This window comes from Ceratotherium simum, chromosome 22, assembly GCF_057802395.1.
Source record: "Ceratotherium simum simum isolate JZ-2026a chromosome 22, ASM5780239v1, whole genome shotgun sequence".
Taxonomy (NCBI): domain Eukaryota; kingdom Metazoa; phylum Chordata; class Mammalia; order Perissodactyla; family Rhinocerotidae; genus Ceratotherium; species Ceratotherium simum.
In genome coordinates, this window is record NC_141921.1 from 33,486,127 (window position 1) to 33,506,890 (window position 20,764).

General features: G+C 55.5%; 1 protein-coding gene across 4 annotated transcripts in view; it reads right to left on the reverse strand.

Moving 5' to 3' along the window:
• Positions 1-20,764, reverse strand: part of EPHB2 (EPH receptor B2) — a 183,722-nt gene that overhangs the window by 23,885 nt on the left and 139,073 nt on the right. For 3 of the 4 annotated variants that reach the window (XM_087446595.1, XM_087446594.1, XM_087446593.1), the window contains exons 4-6: positions 17,948-18,103; positions 16,462-16,797; positions 387-511 (exon numbers count right to left, since the gene is read on the reverse strand). In XM_087446595.1, the coding sequence (XP_087302721.1) occupies positions 387-511; positions 16,462-16,797; positions 17,948-18,103 (617 nt within the window). Of the gene's footprint in view, positions 1-380; positions 512-16,461; positions 16,798-17,947; positions 18,104-20,764 lie in introns of all 4 variants that reach the window. The other variant, XM_087446596.1, reaches the window with a different exon arrangement.

A 20,764-nucleotide genomic window follows, 5' to 3' on the forward strand; every position in this document is an offset into this window, starting at 1 on the left:
GCTTTGGAATGCAAGAATAAGTAATTATTACTCAATAAATGCAGCTTTTTGGAAAACCTGTTTTTTCAGAACATCAGACCCACTGAAGTCAAGACGAAGGGGGTCTTGGTAGGGAAAGGGCTGTGACCACTGCATTTTATTGATTGCTGGTCTGATCCCCCAGACCAGAAAAGCAAGGCTCAGAGAGGTCAAGACACCTGCCTGAGGTCTCACAGCCAGGGAGGAGCGGAGCCGGAAAGCGAGCCAGGCAGCCTGACCCCGAGGCCAGGGTTCTTTCTGCTCCACCAGCCCATCTCGTCTTGCAGGATGGTGGAGGCCCGGGACCCAGCCTGGGAGGGGGCCCTCAGGGAGGTAGGGGCGGGGAGAGTGCCCGGGAGCACAAGTACCTTCTCATAGTACTGCAGCTCATAGTCCAGGATGACGCCGTTGGGCTGGTCGGGCTGGGACCACGACAGGGTGATGCTGTCCACAGTGCGGCTCACCTGGTGCATGATGGACACGGCTGACGGAGCTGGAAGAGAGGTCAGAGGTCAGGGGTCGGGGCGGGCATGAGAGGGTGCAGCTTCTGGCCCAACCTCAGAGGTGCCCAGACAGAGAGCTGTGGGACCAGAGAGGGCAAGGCATCTGGCCCAGGCCACACAGCCAGCCTGGGAAGCCAACAGGGTGCGGAGGGACTCCTGCAGGGCCATAGGTGTTCTCACGGGACACCTGCAGGTTACTGACACTGACAGCTCCGGCCATCCCTGGGGAAGCTCAGGCCACCTCGAGTCAAGAGAGATGCACTGGGCTCCTTCTCCGGCCTGGCTCCGAGGGGGCTGCGTGACATGTCGTTCATTTTCTCTAGGAGCTTGCAGTGTCCTGGACCAGGGCACATACAGACCCTAGCCATGGTGATGGGGCTCTGGGAGAGGGAAGCAGAGAAGGTGGGAGATTCATTCATTCCTTCAACAAATTTGCCCTGAGTGCCTACTATGTGCCGGGGGATTCAGCAGTGAATAAAACACACTCCTACCCCCCAAAAATATATAAAAATAACTCCACAGTGACTATGGAAAACAGTTTGGTGCTTCCTTAAAAAGTTAAACATGAATGCCGTATGACCCAGCAATTCTACTGCTAATTATATGCCCCAAAGAACTGAAAACAGGTACTCAAACAAATCCTTGTACACGAATGTTTATAGCCACACTATTCACAACAGCCAGAACATGGGAACAACCAACGGTCCATCAGCAGATGAATGGATAAACGAATTGTGTATACACATACAATAGAATATTATTTAGCCATAAAAAAGAATGAAGAACTGACTGACGTACGCTACAATGTGGATGGACCTCAAAAATATGCTAAGTGAAGGACGGACACAAAAGGTCACCTACTGTATGGTCCCATTTATACGGGATAGTCAGAATAAGCACATCGATGGAGACAGTAAGCAGATTGGTGGTTGCCGGGGCGTGGGGAGGGGGACCGGAGAATGTCGGGTATGGGGTTTTCTTCCGGGGTGATGAAAATGTTTCGGCACTAGATAGAGGTTGTAATTGCACAACAGTGTGAATGTACGAAATGCCACTGAATTTACATGTTAAAATGGGTAACTGTACATTATGTGAATTTCACTTCAATAAAATCAATCAATCCCTCCCCCCCGGCCCCCATTGCTAGAGCCCTCATGGAGGGTGGTGAGATGGAGACAAGAAGTCAGGGGAGGCTGTGTTTAGTGCTAGAAGGACTCTTAGAAATAATTTAGTCCCATTCCCTCATTTTACAGATGCAGAAACTGAGGACCAGAGAGGGGTTGTGAGCTGCCCAAGATCACACAGCGAGTTCATGGCATGGAGCCCTTTCTGTGATTCGATTTCATAATGCACCCCGGCCTGTGTTTTTTGCCTTCTTCTCAAATGGAACAAATCTGCGCAAAGCACCTACTATGTGTCAGCCACGGCCCTGGGCCCTTTACACATGTGTTTCCTGAGCTGACTGTCAGTGAGGGGGCAGTATCAGCTCCACTGACAGGTGAAGACACCGAGGCTCAGAGGGGCAGGGGGCTTCCTGAGATCACACAGCCCGACAGTGGGGAGGAGCTGGAACTTGAACCCAGGTCTGCTGCTCTCCAGGGCAGTGATGGTTCCACGAGTTGGTCTCATCAGTCAGGGGTGGACTTGAAACTTGGTCCCTTCCTACGGCGTGACTCGGGGAGCCCCCTCGCCTCTCTGGGCCAAGGTTTTCATGGTCCCAGGAGGGGCTGAGGACTCACCAGCATGAAGGGAGCATCTCCTGCAGTCTCTCTTGGCCCCTGGGCAGGTCTGTGACAAGCAGGTGTCCCGTCTCAGCCAGCACAGGGGTGCCAAAGGCTAAGGCCGACCCTTCTCCCCACCAAATCCTGCTTCACATGGGCTTTGCCATATGGACATGGGCATGGACCAGGGACCCACAGGAGCTCAGGGGGGCTTGAAGCTTGGCGAGGACTCACCTGTTCCTGTCCCTTCGTCCCCAGGGTGGAGGGAACAGTCTGTTGGTCAGAAGACCCAGGCTCTGCTCTCTGGCCTGCTGCTCACTGGCTGTGTGATCTTAGGCAAGCTGATGCCCTCTCTGGACGTGGCTTCCTCCTCTGCACCATGGGCCTGGCTGGAAGATCTCTGAGATCTTGCAGCTCAAACACCCCCTGCCTGCCCTTCCTGCGCAGCCCTAGGCCTGGAGCTGGGTCAGCCCAGGGAACAGCATGGGCCTGAGTAGGTCCGGGCTTCACTCCAGCACTCCAAGGAGTCATGGAAAATTGGCCTAAGACACCCTAGACGGGTGGTGACCCTGCAAGAAGGACCTGGACCCTGGTCCAGGCGTCCCTGACGAGCCCCTGCTCCTCTGCACCCTGAGGGAGGGCTGCCTGGCCCTCAGCCCGGCTCCTTGCCCTGCCAGGGCAGCAGCCTCTTGGGAGGAGCAGGGACCCAGCTCCCTGCAGTTTCCTGCATAGTCAAACAGGGAGACTCCATCTTCCCAGTTCCCTCTCAGGGTCTCGAGAGGACCCAGTCCAAAGGCGGGTGACTATAACTAACCACTGTTCATGGAGCACCTCGTACATGCTGGGCACCGTCCTATGTCCTTGATATGCATTAACCCATTTCTTACGCACAACCGGTGAGGCAGACATCCTTGGGACCATTCTGCAGATGGGGAAGCTGAGAATTGGGGTAAAGTGCCTTCCCCGAGGCTCACAGGTAGTAAGTGGTGGGACAAAGCAACACAGTCTCACCAGGTGCCTGGCAGCAGGAAGCCACGGTTCTCACGCTCCACGAAGTCATGTGTATGTGCATAACAAGATGACAACAACGATGACCGTGACAAAGCCACTAACCTGCCCCTATTGAGCCCTGATCTGTGCCAAGCACGGCTCCAGGCTCTCTGCATCTGTTAACACAGGCGTAACACAATTCTCACAACTGCCCCGTGAGCTGGGGCTATTAACATCCCAGTCTACAGACAGGGAAACTGAGGCTTGGAGCTGTTCAGTAACCTGCTCCAGGGTCCGTAGCAAGACAGTGGACGGCAGTCTAGCCTAGTGGCTGGGAGCCCAGAGGGCAGAATCAGGCAGACCTGCCTGCAACTCCCCACTCTTCCACTCTCTAATGTTGTGCCCTTGAGCAAGTTCTCTTAACCTCTCTGAGCCTCAGCTTCCACACCTGTCAAATGGGGACCCTTACCTGGCAAGGATGCCATGAGTATAAAAGAAGAAATGCACGTAAAGGTTTGATCGCGGTGCCTGGCAGCAGCAGGAGGGAGATATTATTAAGAATCTTTCAATTCTTAACAACGAGAATTAAGTGCCAGGGGCTGGGGGTGGGGGAAATGGGGAGATGCTGGTCAGAGGGTAGAAACTCCCAGCTATAGGATGAACAAGTTCTGGGGATCTAATGTTCAGCAAGGTGACTATAATTAACGATACTGTACCATATACTTGAAAGTTGTTCAGAGAGTAGATCTTAAATGTTATCATCACACACAAGAAACAGTACTTATGAGGGGATGGAGGTGTTAACTAACCTTATTGTTATAACCGTTTTGCAATATGTACGTGTATCAAAACATCACGCTGTAGACCTTAACCTTACATATGTTATTTGCCAATATCTCAATAAAGCTGGAAAAAAAAAATTTCAATTCAGAGTTGCTACGATGCCAGCATGATGCCGGGTGCTGGGGCCCAAGAGAGGAACCTCGCAGGGTCCCTGCCTTCCAGGGGCTCCGGTCTCACGGGAGAAGGCATGTTTGTTCCAGCCCAGTGAGTGCCCACTCCAGGCTGGAGCTTCAGGTCCAAGCCCCCATTTCAGGACTCGGCCAAGGTCATCCAGGCCGCCCGGGAAGGGGCAGTGCTGCTTCCCTCACATCTTTCCCTGTGATTTCACCTCCCAATGAAGACAAATGGCAGAATGTGTCCCTATAGATCACTGCACTTTTCAGACTTGAGGGGCATAAGGAGATAACCAGGAGACTTTGTTAAAACTCATGCTGCTGGGCGCCACCCCCCAGAGATTCTGAATCAACAGGTCTGGGTGGGGCCTGAGATCTGCAGTTCTAACAAGCTCCCAGCTGATGCTGATGCTGCCGGCCTGTGGACCACACTCTGAGGAGTCATGGATTCAGGGCCAGAGAAGGAAGTGACTTGCCCAAGGTCACCTGGCAGGTAGAGGTAGGGCTGGGACTAGAGCCCAGACCAGCTGAGTCCTGGTCTGGTATATTTTCCACCCACCATGCAGCGTCTCACAGCCTGGCTCCTGCCCGAGACCGCCCCTCTCATCTGCCCAAGCCAAACGATTCCCCCGGGGCCCTCAGGCTCACAGAGTCTTGAAGCAGTGGTACAAGTGGTTCCAAAAGAGGCGCAGGGATGAGGCTGCCGAGGCAGGTGGGGGCCGGAGCTCCTGCCCCCTAGGAGCTTGCCCTGCCCTGAAGGTACTGGGGAGCCACAGAAGGACTGCAGTAGGGGTGGCAACCTGCTCCTCAATTAAAACACAGACTTGTCATCTTGACAACCCCTGTATACCCAGTGACGCCCAGCAAATTAAAAAAAGGGAAGGCCCCACAGCTAACAGCTAACACTCCCTTGTTCACTCTGTGCCAGGCACTTTTCCAAATGCTTTACATCAGTTAACTCACTTAATCTCATATCAACCCTTGGAGGCTGGTGTTATTATTACACCCATTTTACAGATGAGCAATGGAGGCACTGAGGTATGAAGAGTAACTTGCCCAAAGTCACACAGTTAGCAGGCAAGAGCTGGGTTTTGAACCCAGGCTGGCCCAGGTCCAACACATCCTTTCCCCTCCTCTGGCTGCGGCTGAGGCAGGCTGACCACGGAGGTCTGGAAACCAGTGGACCTCCAAGGGCCTCTGAGGACACCCTGGTCCAGCTCCCATCCTGTGGCTGCAAAGCTCACTCCACCCGGCTCAGCTGACTCACCTCAGCCCCTACCCGCCCTGCCCACCCAGCTCCGGGAGCTCAGCTGTTGGTGGAGGCAGGTCCACACGGCCCTGGGGGTCTGGGCTTGGTGGGCTTAGCTGGCAGGCTTGGGTTACAGCAGCTAACCGGGCTCTGATCCCATAAGCCCCGTAACCCCGGGCGTGGCAAGGAGGCGGCATTTGCTGGGAAGATGATCAAGGCGGGCCGGTGGGGGCAAAGCAGGGCTGGCCTTTCTCCTGGAATCCGGGGGATTAACGGCGGAGGAAAGGGAACAGCTGGATCTTCTCCCATCGCTCCTGCCGCCCGCCGCCCACCCTGGGGTGTCAGGTTTCCCTGAAAGTCGGTCTTCAGGGAATCCTGGTATTTTCAATTACCAGCCGGGCACGCCGGCAGGGACGGGGTCAGCAGTGCCCCGTGACCCCTGCGAGGAGATGGAGCCCCAGGGAGCAGGCACAAAAGAGGCTTGTGGCCGAGAGGGGAGGGGGAGGCCGGCCAGGCGGGGCCTGCTTGGCTGGAGCAGGTGGTCAGGGGCCCCGCTGCCCCCAGGGAGCCCCCGGGGAGCGGCCAGTCCCTTCATGAGCTGAGACTGGGGAAGGAGTCTTCCCTGTGAGTGCCCCTGTTTCCCCCTGAGGGCACGCAGGGGTTGAACGAGGTGGTCTCTGAGGGCCCTCTGGAACAGCATCCTTTGACAGGAAGGAAGCCAGGAGACCCCTCCACTCTGCCTTCATCCTCCCACCAGTCAGAAGACCCCACGGGCTTAGAGGGAGTGGGGAGAAGTCGCCGGGCACTGGGCAGCCTGGGAGCCGCCCCCAAGCCCCAGACTTGCCGACCCCGCTGCCTCCCTGACATCTTCACTCCCGCGGACAGCCCTCCGTGGCTCCCCGCTGCACCAGGAATAAGACCCAGACGCTCCACAGGCTGCAAGGCCACCTCCCTCCACTCGCCCCCTCGCTCCCAAGCGCCACCCACGCTGGCCGCCTTTCTGTTCCCAATCACACCGAGGTTGGTCCTTTCTCAGGGCCTCACGGTGTTTCTGCCTGGAAACCTCTTCCCCCAGGGCTTCCATGGCCAGCTCCTCCTCTTCATTCAGGTCTCGGCTAAACGGCCACCTCCTCAGAGAGGCCCTCCCTGACCACCACCCCCTCCAGTCACTCACCACCCCACGCCCTCTTTTCTTTATAGCCCTATCACTCTCTGAGGGCAGGGACCTTGTCTCTCTTATTCAATCCTTTATCCCTAGTGCTGGAACAGTGTGTGGCTCAGAGTAGGCACTTGGTGGATATTCACTGGAGGAAAGAAGGAAGGAAGGGGGGAAGGAAGGCAGGCTCTCACTTTTTCTAGCCCCTTCAGGAACCTGGCAGAGTCCACTGACCGCGGGGGCTGGACCCTGGAGCAATGGCCTCAGGAAGTAGCCAGGAGAAGGCAGCTGGCTTGTATGACAGTCACTAACAACTCCCTCTTCCTCAGACCCCATGTCCACCTGGGATCTGACCCGATGCCTCTTGTGACGTGGGGCCTCTTGCCGACCAGCCAGCCTACAACAACTGCTGGTTATCGTGCTCGTGTTCTCCAGGTCTGTAGAGGAACCTTTACCCGCAGCAGGTCTCCTAGAATTTCTGGCTGATGGGATAGCCCTTTTCAGCATTTGTCTCTTAAACCTGTAACAATGCATTTAACTCTCGATGATCTGGCTGCAATTCCAGGTGACCCGATCATAACTCTCACAACAGACTTTCCGCAGATAAAACTCTTCCAGAAAACGGGTCTTTGTTTCTTTCTGATTGGACCAAGACTCTCAGAGTGCGGTGTGGGACAGAAGAAGGAAGAGCCAAGAACTGGTGCGAGGGTGACACCTTTCTATGAAGAAAAGGTGTCCTGTGGCCAAGCAAGGTTGAGAAGCACAGAGTCCTAGACCCCTGCTTGTGAGACCCACACTGCACAGCCAGCCCCTTCTTCAAGGCTCTGAGAAGTCCTGCAGGGGAGAAGCCCAGGTACCCTGGTTTAACCCAGCAGCCTCAGTCTCATTTGGCCTCAGAACGCTTTTTTCACATCATAGTTATTAATGTCTTTTGGAACTGGTGATCTGTGGAACATATTTTGGGAAAAAAACAAAACCAAACAAAACCGGGTCCAGGGGATGTGATGATTTTTTTCTTGAACCTGAGAAAGTTCCTCTCTAGGCAGCAGTTGGCTGGTCACCCGCTCCTTCCTTCTCCCCTCGACTCCGCGTGGATTCCGCAGCCCTACTGCGTGCACACGCTCGAGGGGGCAGGGGTCCTCGCTGCTATCTGACAGAGGAGGGAAGTGGGAGTCGGATCAGGTCTCCTGTCCAGGGTGCTCAGCTCGCAGGTGGCAGGGCATCAGGACCCAGGCCTGCCTGACTCTGAAGCCCGGGCTGGGGTTTGCTCCCCGTGCCCCGTCCACAGCAGGATTCCAGTGGGCCGAGGCCAGGCCCTGGGCTTGTGCTGTGGAGACACCCAGTCGCCCACTCCCTCGGGGGCTGCTGGACCACCCCGATTTTCCCTGTGGCCGCCGGTGGGACCCAGTCCTCCCCCAGCACCTGGACCAGCAAGGTGCAGAGAGCCAGAGCCTCGAGCCCAGGCAACCTACCTCCCCACTCCCTGCCTCAGTTTTTCCTCTGTAGAATGGGGACAATGGCAGGGATGTTGGGAGGTTAAATGCAGAGCAGCACGTGAAGGGCTCAGCATAAGACTTGGCCTACAAACATGACTAGGAGCCTCCGGAGTCCAGCAGCCTTTGAGAGGCCCCTCGGTAGTCAGCAGCCCCCTGGTAGTCAGAGCTTCCGCCTGAGCCTCTCCCTGCAGCCACTAGGTAGCTTTTTAACCACCCTGGAGCCCTCTCCCAAGCCGTGGACCAAACAGAAACAATAAAGCTTTTTGCAGCAAAAAAAAAAAAAAAAAAAAAGAGATTTGGCCCAGAAGATGGGATCAGGGGATGTCACAGCTGTTTGGGCCGCTCAGACTCTCAAACAGCTTCATGAGTAGCCAGGCGCTCAGCAAAGGGCCGTGAATGGAGGTGGTGGTGGTGGTGATGGTGACGGTGATGGTGGTGGTGGTGGCGGTGGTGATGGGTAATGGTGATGATGGTGATGGTGGTGATGGTGGTTGTAGTGATGGTGATGGTGGTGTTGGTGGCAGTAGTGATGATGGTGATGGTGGCGGTGGTGGTGATGGTGATGGTACTGGTGGTGCTGGTGATGGTGCTGGTGGTGCTGGTGGTGCTGGTGGTGATGGGTGGTGATGGTGGTGGTGGTGATGGTGATGGTGCTGGTGGTTGTGATGGTGGTGATAGTGGTGGTGGTGATGGGTGGTGGTGGAGGTGGTGCTGGTGGTGGTGGTGGAGGGGAGAAGAGGCAGGCTTCAGGGTTCAGATCCCAGCTCTGTCCCGTCCAGGTGACTGTGTGACCTCAGGCAAGTTACCTCTCCCTGAGCCCTGGCCTGTAAAATGGGATGTGGCAGACACTGCTCACTGCCTACCAAATATCCTTTCTTTCTCAAATTAACAAGATCCTGGTTTTTAGCTAGGCACATTGTTCCCAAATAAAAGATGACATTTCCCAAACTCCCTGGCAGCTAGAAGTGGCCACGTGACAATATGCTCGCCAATGAGATATAACCTGAAGTATTGTGGGGGACTTCTAGGAAGTCTCCTTAAAAGGGAGGGGCCCTACCCTTCTCACTTGCCTTCTTCCATCCTGTTGCCTGGGACACGGATGTGATAGCTGGAGCTCTTGCAGCCATTTTGGCCCATAAGGACAAGAAGCTGTGCGCTGAGACGCCTGGATCTCTGATGATTCCATGGAGTTCCCCCAACTCCTATCTTCTGACATACTTTACACATAAGAAAAATAAACCTCCATTTTGTCTAAGCCACTATAGTAGACTGGTTGTATTAATCACCTCCCTGTATCTACACCATTTGCCCTAGAATTGTTTAGCCCCTTCTCTCTCTGACCCTGGGCTTGGCCATGTGACTTGCTCTGGCCAGTGGGATATAAGCAGAGGCTTGAAAAAGCCCTTGCATGCATGTATCTGCCGGCTGCCTTGGTTCCCTGTAGTTGCCACGAGAACACGCCCAGGCCAGCCTGCCGGAAGCCGAGACACACGGAGCAGAGTTGTTGCCCAATTGCCCCACCCTGGGCCACCCCTGACCAGCGGACGGCAGTCAGCCCCAAACAGGCACCGAAGCCCAAGAGCTGCCGAGTGACCGGGGCAGACGGAGCGCAACATGAATGCTCCCCGCCAAGCCCGTCCAGCCGACCCGGCACCTCCTGAGCTAGGTAAGTGCTTCCTGCTTTCGGTTTTGTGGTTGATTGTTCAACAGCATCACCGTGGCAGCGGCTCTCTGTTATCTTCCCCGTTACCTGCAGCCAAACCTGATCTTCACCGACACTCGAGGCCGGCAGTGCCTTCCCTGCAGAAGGCTTGGGAGGATCAAAGAGGACGGTGAGCGTGAAGGGCTCGGCCTGGGAGAGGACTGCCCTCTCCCTCTCTCTTCGTTTCCCAGGCACGGGCCTCACCGGGGGCTCTTTTGGCCCATTTCTCTCTGATCCTCTCAGCCCCCAGCGAAAGAAGTAGGTGAGTCCCTGCTCATGCCAGTTCTAGAGACTGAGCTGCTGTGTGCCCGCTCTGCAGGAGGGCGGGAGGATCAGAAGAGCACACGGGTGGCAGACAGGGCTTTGGAAAGTTGCAAGTCTTTCCACGAGAAAGCCATGTGGAGCAGAGTCACGGACAGCGGCTGGGACGCCCGGCCAGGCTGTTGGAGACCGGCTCTGCAAGGACCCACTGTGTCACCTTGGGCAGCCACTTGGGGACCTCTCTGAGCCTCAGTTTTCCTCTCTAAAAGGAGGTGTCAGCACAGGATGAACTCCGAGGGCCCTGCCAGTGCTGGTCTGCTGTTATCTTCTGGGATAGGCAGAATAATTGCCCCCAAAGATGTCCATGTCCTAATCCTGGAATCTGTGAATATGTTACCTTACATGGCAAAAAGGACTTTGCGGATGTGATTAAGGTTATGGCCTTGGAGATGGGGAGATTATCCTGGATTATCCAGGTAGACCCAATCTAATCGCTTAAGTCCTTAAAAGAGAAGAAGATCTCCCAGCTGAGAGTCAGAGACCAGAGAGCTGGAGCGTGACGAGGACTCGACGCCCCAGTGCTGCTTCGGAGAGGCAGGGGGCCACGTGCAGGGACCGGACAGAGGCCTCTGGGAGCGAAGGGCAGCTCCCACCTGCCAGTCAGCAAGGACACGGCGCCCTCACTCCTACAACCACATGGAACGGAATTCTGCTAACACCTGAATGAGCAAGGAAACAGACTGTCCCTTAGAGACATCAGCCAGGCACACAGCCCTGCCGACACCCTGATTCCAGCCTGGTGAGATCCAGACTGGACTTCTGCCCTCCAGAACCATAAGGTAAGAACTGTGTCGTTCTAAGATGCTAAGTTGGTGGTATTTTAGCAGTCATAGGAAAGGAACACACCAGATTTCACTTTAAGTCTAGCCACCATGTATGGGGCTGGGCGTCTCGTCCAGATTATTGCTAACCTCGCAACCATCTGGCAGAGCTGAAAAGACAGATAAATGCCCATTATAAGGGCAAGGACACTAAGGCTCGGAGAAGTGAGTTTCCTTGACAGCCTGGTCACGTGGCTTGGAAAGGGCTGGATGAGGGCAGAGTCTGTGAAGCCCAACACTGATGCCTTCCTCCCACGCGACCCACTAGGACGTGATGCCAGGGAAGCTTCCGATGGGTCAATCTGCCGTTTAGTCCAGGTGTTTGCCCAGCCAGGCTGTGTGGACAGGCCCATGCGCACAGCTGCCCCACCTCTGCAGAAGGCTTGGGTCCGGCCAACAGGGGCCCGAGTTTGCAGTGACACAATTATTTAGGCTCTGCCCCTGATGGCCTGGTGACTGCAGGCATGTCGCTTAACTCTCGACGCCTCGCTTTCCTTACCTAGACGGGAGAATAACAGGGCCCACCTCCGAGCACTGCTGTGAAGAGTCAGCGTCAAGGACTCGGCATGGTGTCCGGCACACAGTCAGTACTGGATAAATGGGAGCTATTATGATGATGAGAGTGAAGACAGGGTGACCTCCTCTCTTTGAGTGCAGCCTGCGAGGCACCTTGAGGACATGAGCTCAGAGCCTCACAGCAGCCCCCAAGGCGGGAGTGATGGTCCCTGCGAGGAAGACGTGGTCAGACGCGGGTTAAGTGACCTGTCCGAGGCTACGTGCCGGTGAGCAGCAGGCTTGATTCAAAGCCAAGTCTGCTTGCCTGATTCCAAAGTCCAGACCCTTCTCCCCTCTTCCCACCACCTCAGGAAACCGGGCAGAGGAGCGGCCACTCAGAGCTCACTCTGGCTAAGGTTGTGTCCGGAGCAGCCCTGGAGCGCAGCCAGGAGCACTGGATGTGACCCTGAGGACCAGCCCCCATCACTGGATGCTGCACATGTCCCCCCCACCCACCCAGGTCTGCACGCCTGGCTCTGCCTTGTCGTTTGGATCTCAGCTGAAATGCCCCCTCCTCAGAGAGGCTCTCCTCTGATGCCCACCCTGAGGCTCGCCCTCCCTGTCCCGTCCCTCTCAACGTTGTCTTGTTTGTGTGTCGAGGCCACCGACTCTGCACAGCCAGACTGAATCTCGGGTCTGCCCCTTCCCAGCTGAGTGACCTCTCCCAAGGCCTGTTTCCTAGTCCTGAAGTGGGGACACGCAGCTCAGCCCGGCTTCTTCCCTCCAGGGCCCCCCGAGAGGACTCACGAATATGGGGCGGAAAGGCGTTCTGGGATGGCAGAGTGTAGTTCGAAGGCGGCGTGACGGCTTTATGAAGTCAGAAGACAGCTCTGGCCCCGGCGAATGCCAAGGGATTGCGAGCAAGGCCCAGTCACTAGCCCAAAAGAAATACTTTTTCCTTTTAAGGCAATGAGCTAGATATTTATATATTGAATTTTAGGGTCTGATTAAAACCGACCACTGAATGCATTTGTCTGGAAATCAAGTCCCCAGCCTTGTTCTCCAGCCTTATCGTACTTCTCCACACCCCACCTCACTCCATGCTTCTCTGAACCTTTCTGCAAATGTTCACCGAGCATTCACTGGGGTGTGCCCCTGTCTAGGTTCTGGGAAAACCGTGGTGAGGAAAAGCAGACCCCTCATATGCCACTGAGCGGTGATGGTAGGGGAGACAGACAGGAATGAAATGGGGGCATGTGACCAAGTCAGGAAGGTCAACGAAGATGAGCTAAGGTCTGAAGGAAGAGGAAGGGGGAAAGTCATTCCATGCAGAGGGAACAGCATGTGCAAAGACCCTGTGGCAGAGGAGCCTGGTGCTTAGGAGGAACAGAAAGGAGAACTCTCCCTCCAGCCTGCTCCTGTACTTCCCTCCACTGGGACACCTCCCTCCCTCCATGATTCCATCTCTGCTTGTTAGAAGCCTCTCCATTCTTCAGAGCCAAGCTCAAATGCCTCCTCTCCCAGGAAGCCTTCCATGGCATGCCTTTCTCCCATTCTCCAGGAGGCAATGATCTCTCCTGCCTGTGATCTCCCTCACCTCCTGACCCCTCCTTGGTGCTATCTTATAAGTAGACTCTGTCCGTGGCTCATCTTCCCAAGCAGGACATGAATCCCCAATGGCAGGAACTGTGTCTTCTCCAGTGTAGACTTGGAGTCCCACAGTCCTGGGTTTAAATCTTAGTTGAGGCCACTCCGTAGTGGGACTTTACATAAATGACTCCACTTCTCTGGGCCTCTGTTTCCTCATCTGCAAAGGGGGATGACGTGATGTGAGTGCGGTGTGGCCGCACAGCCCCCAGCTGCTCCAGGCATCTATGAGACTGGGGCTTGTCAACGGGCTTGGAACAAAGAGGAGGGGGAAAGGGTCGTTATGATCCAGAAATATCAGGGCTCTGAGGGCTGACAGGGGTGTAGACTCACTTGGACCTAAGTTTCCCAAATTTGTCTGATGGTAAGAAACACTCAAGCCACTTGTTAGAAATGCAGATTCCCAGGGCTTAGTCCTAGGGTTCCGATTCAGCAGGTGTGGGTGGCGTCCGGGAACCTGTGTTCTGAGAAAGCTCTCCTCTAGTTCCAATGCACAATTTGCTGGGGAAACTGAGGTCCAGAGGAGGAGTGATTTTCACACGTGTGATGGGTTGCATCCACTATCTCAGCTCTTCCTCTCCTGTAACAGGATTATGCACTCACAGCATCTGCCCAGTAACTCTGCAGGGCTCGTTCACTGGGAGCAACTGCACCACAGGCAAAGGTATGTGTCGTGTGGCACAGCTTGGCCACTTGCACTCCCACCATTCACCATGAGAGCAGTAAGCCTGGGCAGCTGCTGGTCCAAGGAAAATGAGGAGACATGTGGAACAGACCAAATCCAACCCACATTCTGGAGTCCTGCCCAGCACAGAGAGCCTGGCGCAGATCAGCTAAACCCTAGCTGAGCCACAGACTAGTGAGCGAGAAAATAAATACTTAGTGTTGGAAACTACTGAGTTTGGGGGTGGTTTTGTTATGCAGCATTATTGCAGCAATAACTGACCAATACACTAAGGTCACACAGCAAATGGATGGCGAAACTGGGCTTCAAACTCAGGTCCTCGGCTCCTAACCCAGTGCTTCTTTCTCACTGCTTCTGACCTTCAATCCTAAGGGCTCCCTCTGTACCCTCCTCTCTGGGAGCCCCTCACTTCCACTCTGCCCCATCTCTGTTCTCTGGGAACTTCCAGCTCCAGACGGGAGGCTTCCATCCGAGGAGCCCAGACTCCACCCTTTGCTGCTAATGAGCTGAGGCTTCTCGAGTAGGCAGTTCATCCTCAAGGCTCCCAAATGGATGCAGGGGAGGCCCCCACAGCCAGGGAAAGAACTCCAGGGGCTCTGGGGAATTTCTAGCTTCTCCCCTCCACCCCCCTTGGAAGCCCAGGCTTCCCCACCTCTCAGCTTTGTCATAGCGGAGGCTTCATAATCTGGGGGTGTCTTTGCCAACAGCTGCTGGCTTTTGAGGGTTCTCAGACTGCCCACCTTGAGTCAGCCCCATCTGGACCCCAACCTCAGGGGGCTTAAATCCACCCATGGCCCTGCACGAAGGGCAGACACGTGATCACATGCATGCCCTCTCAGCCACAGCAACACCACAAATGGTCACAGACAAAACCGCACTCCTTCTCAGACACAAACGCACAGACAGGCAGAGCCACATTCAGACACACAAACTTGTGCTCAACACACCCCCTGCACGCCCCTCAGATTCAGACACAGCCATGCTCACGAGTGCATGTACAAATAAGAAGCCACACGGCCACAGTCACATGCAATCACAAACACATGGTCACCCAAACACATACAATGACACACCCACACATTCTCACAAATACACACACCCATGCACAGTCAGACCCATGGTCACACTCAGGGTTCCTAGACATAGCCTGGATTTTGCCCGAGCACTGGAGTTCATTAGACCTAGTTAATCCTGCCTCTTACTTTTCCTGCTTTGTGACTCGACTTCTCTAAGCATCCTCTGTAAAATGGGGACACGGATGCCTCCAACTCAGGGAGGCCAGGGGGATGCAGTGAGGTCATGTGTGGGAAGCACCCCTCAACCAGGTGGAGCTGGTGGCCCCTGTCCTTCCATGTCCTTGTGCATGCCCTTCCCCCTTCTCAAATTCCATTTCTCTCTGTCGCTCCCTTCGAAATTCTATTGGTCCTTTAAACTGCAGGTCAAATCCTGCCTCCTATAGGAAGTCTTCTGGATCTCCATCTCTGGATCCCCTGAGCGCTTACTGTGGGGGTCCCACTCAGCATCAGAAAGATAAGCTGAGGAGCCCACTCACTTTCTTTCCTGGAGCCTGACCTCTCTCGGTCATTCCTTGGACAGGGGCCAGACCACGCTCACAGCAGGGGCTTGGCAAGGGTTGTTGAGTGAATAACTGAGGGGCACATTCACAGTGAATAACTGAGGGGCCAACCACTGTGTCTTCAACCCACAGGTACCATAAAGTCCTTGAAAGTCTCACATGGCTCTTGGTTGGAGGATGAGGCTGGGAAGTGTCTCCTGCACCTGGGCACATGGTGGTTTCAGGTGACCCTGAGGACAGTGGTCTCGGTGGAGAGAAGGGCCGGAAGCTATGGGGAGTGGACTGAAGAGAGAAGGGGGTGGTGTGAGACTGCATTGCTGGTAACTTTTTTGCTGCGAAGGAAAGCAGGGCGGAAGATGGAGGGCGACCTGGGGTCACAGACAGGATTACTAAAGGTGAGCTTAGGGGAGAGTCTCGCTGGAGTTAGATGGAGTGGGCGGAAGGTTCCAGGAGGCCCCTGTGGAAACTGCTGGATGTCCACTGATGTCTCCCTCCCAACACTGTGATGGAGATTTACGTTAGGCTGGGAGGGACCACGTCTCCCAACCTCCTTGGTGCTCGGTGAGGCCACGTGACCGAGATCTTCCCAGTGGAACGTGCACAGGAGTGATGGGGGCCCCTTGCGCCTGCCTCGCTTAAAACACATGGGCGCCCTGGGTCTGCTCACCCTTCCTGCGGGCGGGAGCACAGACCTGCCTGCGATTCGGCTTCCGCCACGCAGACGAGGAGCACGGAGGGCGGTGAGACAATGAGATGAGGGAACTGGATCCCCGAATCTCCATGGAGGTCAGAGCTACCCCACCAACCTGGACTGATCACCCCTGGACCCCTCCATGAGAGGGAAATGCGTCTCTGTGTTGGTTAAGCCTCCGACCCCTGGGCCTTTTTGTTAGAGCAGCTCCCTTTACTTTCAACAACACACGTTCAGTAAGTGACAGCAGGGATTATCAACACCTCTGCATGCGGAGGTGACACGTGCGCTCCCAGGTGATGGGATCCCAGAACAGCCTCTGAAAGGAGGAAACCAGTGCACAGAGGTGAGGGGTCTTCCACGAGGCCTGGCGGGATCCCCGTCTGGCACGGCACAGCCTGGCCCCGCCCGGAGCCTGCGTCTGAAGTGCTTACCTGCCTGGTTGGTGGTGATGTTCACGGAGGTGAACTGAGGCGAGAAGGGGCTCTGGTCGGTGACGCCGTTCACGGCCTGGATCTCGAAGGTGTACTGGGTGTGGGCCAGCAGGTCACTGATGTAGACGCGCGGCTCGGTCAGGCCCAGCTGGCGAGGGGCGTACTGCACGTTGTCCCCACAGCGGGTGCAGGCGCCCCGGCCCGAGCCGCAGCTCTTGCAGATGATGTTGTAGACGAGATCCTCGCGGCCCCCCGAGTCGCGGGGCGGGGTCCACTCGAGCATGAGCGAGGTCTCGTTGACACTGGAGATCACGGCCTGGGGTGCAGAGGGGATGGCTGGGGAGAGGCAGAGATGTCGGTCAGCAGGGACTGTGGGGGTGCGTTCCCCAAGAGATCACAGTGTGCCCACTGCTCTGGCTCCAGCCAGGCCTCCCGAAAGGCCTCCTCCAAATCCTTTCTCCTCTCCATCCACCAGAGATGTTTCTAGAATATAACTCTTATCCTGCTGCACATCTGCTTAAACCTTTCTCCCCAGACTCCAAACTCCTCGTGTTTGTGACCAGGGACTGTCTTTTGTGTTGGGGATACCCAACAATATCTATTTCCCCTTCTTCCTTATAACAGAGCCCAATTTTATTCAGGGTGGCAATATGTCCAGCTGTAAGATGGTATTCCTCAGGCTCCTCTGATTAAGTGCTGGCCACTGATATACAGCAGAAATTGTTGGTTAAGACTTTTTCTTAAACAGAGACAGCTATCGCACATCCCTTTGTCCCTTTCCTTCTTTCTGCTGCCTAGAATGTGTGTGATGGCTGGAATGTCAGCAGCAACGTTGGAGTATGAAGTGACCTGAAGGATAGAAACCATATGCTATGGATGGTAGAGCAGAAAGGAAGAGGCAGGTCCCAGAGAACACCATGGATTGACCATACTATCCAGGACTGCCTATCTTTGGGCTCCTATTATGTGAGAGCATAAATCCTTACAGTTTAAGCCCCTGGGGTCAGCTCTCTGCTCCTTGCAGCTGAATGCCATTCCTGTCTGATACAGGGGCTGTAACACTGCCCTGCAGTCACCCCTTTCTTAGAGAACCTTGGCCTGTGATTCAGGCAGCTGCTGCCAGGTTACAACTCTGGGCAGCCTTTTCTGCCACAGACGCCACCTGTGTTGGCTCTTCTTCTGCCAAGCCTCCCTTTCTCTGTCCCTTTGTGAATCAAGACCTTGACTTTATCCTCCATGTGACGTAGCAGAAGGGGGTGAGGAGCCAGATGCCAGCTCCGTGGTATCTGCATGTTGGCAGCACGACTACCCCAGGATGGTCCTTTTCCAACCCGTTTTCCATTTCCCCTCCCACCAGGCAACTGGCTGCTCCTCACTAAGGAAAGGCTGGCGATAGCAGGACAGCTGCCCAGCCCTCGCCCCGAGCGTTTCCGCAGGTGGACTCGGGCCTCGGTCAGGCGTCGCCCTCAAGGGGCCCCGGACGTACTTGTGCAGGGCATGTCCAGGGGGTCCAGGTCTGCCCTGTAGTAGCCGTTGCGGCAGACGCAGTTGGTGGCCCCTTCTGAAGTGGTCCTGCTGTTGATGGGACAGTGGGTGCAGGCCTCGTCCCCTTGGTTGGCCTTGAAGGTTCCAGATGGGCAGCCTGGGAGAGAAGACGGGGAGAGTCACTGGGGAAACTGGGTGAGGACTCAGAGAGGCCACAAGGCACAGAAGGACCATGCAGCCTCTTGGAGGGGCCACAGAGCCCCATGGAGGGGCCACGCAGCCCCACGGAGGAGCCATGCAGCATCACGCAGCCTCACGGAGAGCCACATAGTCTCACAGAGGGGCCACACAGCCTCACGGAGGGGCCACACAGCCTCACAGAGGGCCACACAGTCTCACAGAGGGACCACACAGCATCATGGAGGGGCGACATAGCATCACAGAGGGGTCATGTAGCCTCATGGAGGGGCTCCACAGCCTCATTGCTGGGACACCTATCTACTGAAGCTCTTGGGGTCTCCAGGCTCCAAGGAGGCAGTCCTAGCTGTGCCCAGAAGGTTCCAGGCTACCTGGTTTCTTGTCTCTGCAGCCGTCTGTGGGTTCAGCTGGGGCCCTCATTAACCCTTCCTTGCCTCCTCCAGCCTGGCAGTGCCGCAGCTTCTAGGCTCAACCCTGATTCGGGCTGGAGACTTTGAGAGGTCTGGGTCAGCACCCACGGCCCAGTCTTGCTCACTAACGCCTGGCTGGGCTCTGACTCTCGTAACTAGATTCCTGAGTCTCAGATGATCGAGATGATCACACTACAGAAGAAAAGTTCTAGCACGGAGCAGGGCATGCAGAGAGGCAGTGTGGTGGAGCAGGAAAGAACGCTGGCTTTGGAAGCAGCAGACATGGGTTTGAGTCCCAGCTTGCCCTTTTACTAGCTGTGTGGCCCTAGAGAAGTGGCTTCACCATTCTGAGACTCAGTTTTCTTGTTTGTAAAGTTATGAGTCTAAGGCCCATTTCTTCAGGCCATTGTGAGCGTTGGCACGGGCATATAAGGTACATGGCATGAGGCCCTGCACAGTATAGGAGCCCAGTCAACAGCAGCTGTTGTTAGAGATGTTGGATCAATTTATTGAGATAAAGGGGGCCTGCAGTACCAGGGACAGCCTGAGGAGGGCAGTGTTTGCACTGGGCGGGCACGCAGCAATCTGGGCTCTCCCGGAGGCTTTGGCCATCTTCCCTGCTCTGGGGGGATGCTCAGGATTCGGGTTCAGGCCCTACAGCTCAGGGCATGGGCTTAGGTTCTACAGGAGGTGACTACGCCTGTGTGGCCCTGTGTGCAAATCCACCCTACCCTTCCTCCTGGCTGGGCTGGGAATCAGGAGGCCTGGGGTCTAGGCCCTGCCCCTTTCCTGGCTTCAGTTTCTTCTGCTTACGGGGTTCATAATCCCAGCTCTGCTGTGGTGCCTCGGGGGGAATCATACAAGGGGTAAGTGAGGAGGAAGACAGGGAAGAGCTTTGCAACCGGCAAGTCCCTCGTCGAGATCAAAAGCGGTTAAACTGTCCATAGGCCAGAGGCCCTCACCTGGATCTCATTCCATGCCCGCGTGCTGTGTCACCTTTGGCAGGCAACTCCACCTCTCTGAGCATTCGTTTCCTTATATGTAAATGGATAACATAAATTTCCCTAAATCATTTTTCCAGCCCCAGTGTTCAAGCTTATCTTCCAAGTCTTAGCAAACTGACCTCCCCCCAACCCCTGAACCAGCTCCACTCTCAGAGACCCCACCCTCCTGGGTGCTCCCTCACTGGAGTTGACAGTGCTTTACCCCCTGCCATAATTATCCATCAAGGGGTCTCCTGGCATGCTCTTGGTTCCCCCAGGATTGGAGCTGTGTCTGATTCACGGCTGCTTCTCCTGTGCCTAACACAGAACCTGGCACACAGCAGGCGCTCCATAAGTACTCCCTGAAGCCGCTTGCTCAAGTGGAAAGAGCTTGGGCTTTGGAGATCCTGCCGGTAGAAAGGCAGGGAAGCACGGTGGTTAGCGTGCAGGCTGCCTGGCAGATCCCAGCTCCACCTGTGTCAGCAGTGTGACCCCGGGCAAGTCACTTAAGCTGTGTCCTATCTGTAAAATGGGGAGAGTAGCATCTCCCTCCTAGAGTTGTTGTGAGGATTACATTGGCTAATTGAGGCAAAAGTGCCTAGAACAATTCCTGGCACTATTAAGCTGTATCTGGTTCAAATACCAATCTGCTGGGTGACCTCAGACAAGTAGTTCAGCCTCTCTGAGCTGCAGTTTCTCATTGGCAAGAAAGCATCCACCCCATAAAGCGGCTGTGAGGGCTGCATGCAATGAACGGCGCCCGGCACAGGGTCGGGGAGGGGCTGCAGTCATAATCTCAGGGCTTGCTGGATAAAGTAGGCGCTCAGGGAACAAGCCAAGGACAATCCCCACCAGGGACGCTGGAAAACAGCCCCCCCAACCCCCCAGGCCCTACTTTGCCTGCCTTTCGGAGGGACTTTCAGAAGGTGACAACCGTCCTAATCAACACCACCCTGGCTGATGCCACCCTGACCAGGGCCTGTGGGGATCTCGGAGAGGAACTAGCTCCAGCCCCGCCCTTAGGGAGCTGCCAGTGAGGGAGAGACAGGACTTTGACACAACCAACCAGGCTGCAGTGACACCAACGAGGATGGCAGTGCCTCTGGGGAGTTACTAGGGCTTCCGCTGCGCAGATGGGGAAACCAGGGCTCCAGGGCGTAAATACGAGACGGCCAATGTTTCTGGGTACCTATTAAGTGCTGGTGCTGTTCTAAGGATTTAATCCAT